The sequence below is a fragment of the Episyrphus balteatus genome, chromosome 2 (assembly GCF_945859705.1).
Source record: "Episyrphus balteatus chromosome 2, idEpiBalt1.1, whole genome shotgun sequence".
NCBI classification, from domain to species: Eukaryota; Metazoa; Arthropoda; class Insecta; order Diptera; family Syrphidae; genus Episyrphus; species Episyrphus balteatus.
This window is the reverse complement of record NC_079135.1, coordinates 26143087-26147263: the sequence shown is the minus strand read 5'-3', so window position 1 is coordinate 26147263 and position 4177 is coordinate 26143087. Positions and strand designations below refer to the sequence as shown.

Here is a 4177-nt window from a genome sequence, read left to right as displayed (position 1 = left end):
GATTGTTAAATTGTTATTTCCTTTTCTGTTACATAAATTAAATAAAAGAAAAAAAAGAGGAAAGTGATTTAAATTGTCCAAGTCAGTTAAAAGATTTATTTAACAATTCGGCCCTTTGATAAGGGAGAACATTTTTTTAAAGTTGAAAAAAATATGAAAAGAAAATAATAAAAAAAAAATCATTTTAAGGATAATTGTTTGATTAGTGTCCTTTTATAAAACTGTGAACATAGATATAATAATGAAATGAGAGAAACCATGAAATTTATTGTGTAGTGCAACTTATTGTTTAATTGACTCAATTTGGTTCAAAGGCTTCAGAAAAAATCAAAATCGGTAAGAATTTACTTCAATGCCAATTAATAACATCAATCACAGACCCAAATGGAGATGCCATTTAATTCAACAGTTGTAGGCTTATTTAGAAGGTTGCACCCAAGATTCCTAGACGAAGTAGGCACAAATCCATTTAAAGTACCGAGTTATACCAGGAATGGGTATGGTTCAGCAGCAACAATACCGTCAGTCAGTAGACAGCATAGAGTTCACCTGAAAGAAATTAGGAAATTAGAAACGACAAACATTTTGGAGCGTTTAATTAAAAATTTTGGTTTGCAGGGTGTTTTGGTTTGTGGAAATACAATTTCGAATCAGAGAAGTTAATTTGAATTCCAATATAAAATAAGGACTGGGAATCCTACTGTTTTCATGTTAATATCTGCTATAGAAATACATAGTTGCATTGAAGATGTAGGATGGAACAAGGAAAAACCAGTTTTTATGGGCCAAAAGTTAAAAAAAAAAAATACTGGTTGAATATGAATGATCACGAAATTTAGAATTAATGGTATAAGTGTTTTTTTTTTTTTAGATTTCTGGCAAAAATATTTGTATCGAAAAATTAACTTTTATTTTGGTCATTTTCAAAAACATCAAAAATATTGATATTTTTTTTTTCCTTTTCGGACTTTTTGTGGCGGAATCAAACAAAATTAATTTCAGTAATTGTATCTAATTAAATGCAAATTTGTATTTTTGGTTTTCCGCCAAAATAAGTCTGAAGTTAGTGGATAAAATCTGAAATGATTAAAAAAAAAGTATGATTAAAAAAAAGGTTTAGCTAACCACCAAATTTGTAGCTTTTCAAATGCTTTTCAATTCCACAAACTTGGTTTAATAACCTCAACAGTTTTTTTTTGTAATTCAAAATTTCACTAAAATAAAATTTAAGGTAGAGGACGAAAATAGGGAAGTTATAATTTTTTTGATGACATTTTGAATAAATAACTTTTACCAGTTTTTTTTGCCAGTAATTGTAGTTTTTCAAAACAAAATTTTTGGTGAAAATCCCAATTTTGTACCTACCTCAAACACTTTTTTTTTTAAAATGTAGGTTTTGTTAATAAAAGTAAGCTCAAGTAAAAAACGAGCTTTCAACAAGATTTTGTAGCTCGATCAGTTTTCTTTTAATTCAAGATTCCGCTAAAATAAGACAAAACCTCATATTTAATGGTCCAAAATTTCAAAAAAGGTGCATTTGAAATTTGTTTATTTTCTCGAAATTGTAGCTTTAAGCCTGCTACTGGTACGCTGTTCGCACTAAATTTTAGCCGACATAAAATTCCCATACAAGTTATCGATAATTTGTATGGGATCCATTTTAGCTCAGATAATATTTTTCGATAATTTGTATGGGAGCTAAAATTTAGCGCGAGCTGCGTACCAGGCTTTACAAAACAAAATTTGTTGATCAAAAATTAATTTTGTAGCTCCTCTCACTCTTTCAGTCATTTTAGATTTTAAATTTGAAGTTAAAAAAGTGCACACTAAACAAATAGGATAAGCAAAAGCAGGTAGTATAAAAGTTATGATTGCACAGAGGAACAAACATCTTTTTGATTATGGCATATTCAGTTCTATTGTTTCTAATGATTTTCGAAAAAAGCTTTTTTAACTAAAAGATAGAAGTTGTATTGTATGCACCATTACTTTTTTTTCAAAAACAAAAAAAATTGATTCTAAAAATCCCTCTTTATTTCAATTCCTATTATAGATAATGGGGAAAAAAGTGAGAGCAACAAATAAATAGATAATGTAATTAAAATTTTAAGCTGAATATTTGTTGCTTTCACATCTAACCAACCAACAGATATCAGTTCAAAAAGGGTACAAAGGTTTTAAGTAAGTCTTAAAGCACTACAACTTCAAAAAAACGTTGACCTTTAACATTACACTAAAAATTCAAATGAAACAATTCAAATTTATTCACCAATCGACTTTTATTTTCCGTTAAATTAAAATTGTAATAAACTAGAGAATGCTATCATTTCCGTATCAAAAAAAACAGTTGGTATCAAAAAACAGTTGCTGACTTTTAGGCGGTTTTAATAGGAAATCCGGTAATGTGAGGCTTCAAGTGGAGCTGTGTATGCCACCTGTTGGACAAAGGATACAAAAACAAAAAAAAAACCATATTAGTTTAAAATATTTAAACCAGAGCTTTGTTTTTTACTCACATAATTGCTAGCGTATGCCAAAGGAATATGTTCAGCTGAGTATACTGCTGGGGCAAGACCGGAATAGGCTAATGGCAACGATACATATTGACGAGCAACTGGGGTCAATCCACTTACATAGCCAGCATGTTCAGTGTTGGCTGGTGCCAATGAAGGCTGTGGAATCAACTTGCCCAAAAGTGGAGTTGAAATAGCTGGAACTAATGCAGCAGAAGCGGCAGCAATCACAGCAAACAAAATCACCTATTTTTTAAGATGAAAATCTTAATAGAAAAATATTCCAAATGTTTTTATGAAAACTTACAAATTTCAACATATTGATTGTTACTTCTTTAGTTGACGAACAGAACTAATTTGATATCAGCTCTAGAATGGTGCTAACTATTTATACCATTTCTTGAAGACCAACCAAGACCAAAATTCTTTGTGTTCTTGGAAATACAGGTTCAAGGGCAAAATAGTAAAGAAAAATTCAACAAAAAACAATCTTAAAGAATTTTAAAAGAAGATTCACACAACAATATCAAGTAACTGCAGGGCAATAGATGCAAAAACTAGATATTTCCAATGCAGCTGGGCATGCCTCTTTTTTCTTATTCTTTTGCGCATCACAAACTTTTATGAAAGACAAAGGGCAAGGCTGATTCTATCATCATCTTCATATAAACTGGCTTCACCATCATAACCAAAGATTCCAATTCCATCCATCGACGGATAGCAGTAAGTTGGTAGCAATGCAACCAACCGGCAGACTATACGATATGACCTTGCACTCCAAATGAAGGAATTGCCCATAAAAAAAAAGAGTCTTCCCTTTCACTTTTGATCACGTTCAATGGTTAAATGTTGTTATATGATTCTGGATTCTTTTTATACTTGTTTGTGGATCTTCTAAAAATAAAAACAATCAAACCAACTACGAACGGTTTTTCAGGTTTAATGATCTGATTGCAACCTTCGTAATACCGTTGGTAACTTCCTGTGACGTAGATTTATCTTTTTTTTAACGTTAAGAAGGCCAAAAGATTTTACAAAGGTATTTGGAATATTTTCGGCTAAACAAAAACTTAATAAGAAAGAAGATCGTTGGTATGCGAACAAAAGACTTGAATTAATTTCGTGCACATCTGAAAGGAAAACAAAAAATGTTTCTGAGTTATTTATGGGAAAATTACAATTAACTATAAGCAATGATCTGAACTACCTATGAAAAAAAAAAAAACTAAAACTAAAAGTTTAATTTTCGACAGTTTTTTTTCGACTCTACTTGAGAGGAATTTATTCTAAGGCTTTCTTAAACTTCTTTAACTACCATTTGAATTAAGTATTTTTCAAAAAATTAAAACAATTTTTTGTTCCAAAACCTTTAAAACCTTTTCAATTTATGTGAAAAGAGTCTTTCATCATTCCTATATATAAAACTGGTTGTAAAACTGGTATTAAAGACCTATAGAAAAACTATTGAACATCCCAAAAATCTTCGCAGGTACTATTTTTGAAAAAATTTAAAGTATCATTGCGTGTCATTATTTTCGACAAAATAACACGGCTTGATAGATAGTTAGGAAATTAATGTATTTAAAATATAAACGAGAATCTTCGAGATCAGATGATCTATGTACGTGAAATGGGACCTTTTATCTTTATTTTGTCAATCAAAC

At 30.1% G+C, this 4177-nt stretch overlaps 1 protein-coding gene across 1 annotated transcript; it reads right to left on the bottom strand.

The window, feature by feature from the left end:
* Nucleotides 1–2316: 2316 nt before the first annotated feature.
* Nucleotides 2317–2873, bottom strand: LOC129908669 (uncharacterized). The gene is made up of 3 exons (XM_055985331.1): nucleotides 2821–2873; nucleotides 2517–2759; nucleotides 2317–2435 (listed from the first exon to the last, which is right to left on the bottom strand). Exons 1-3 carry the CDS (start codon nucleotides 2830–2832, stop codon nucleotides 2385–2387), a joined length of 306 nt encoding a protein of 101 aa, XP_055841306.1. The 5' UTR covers nucleotides 2833–2873; the 3' UTR covers nucleotides 2317–2384.
* Nucleotides 2874–4177: the final 1304 nt, after the last annotated feature.

Coding starts and splice junctions, on each gene's coding strand:
- LOC129908669 (XM_055985331.1), bottom strand. Junction 2,436..2,516: donor TGGCATACGCTAGCAATTAT/GTGAGTAAAAAA, acceptor TTTGTCCAACAG/GTGGCATACACAGCTCCACT.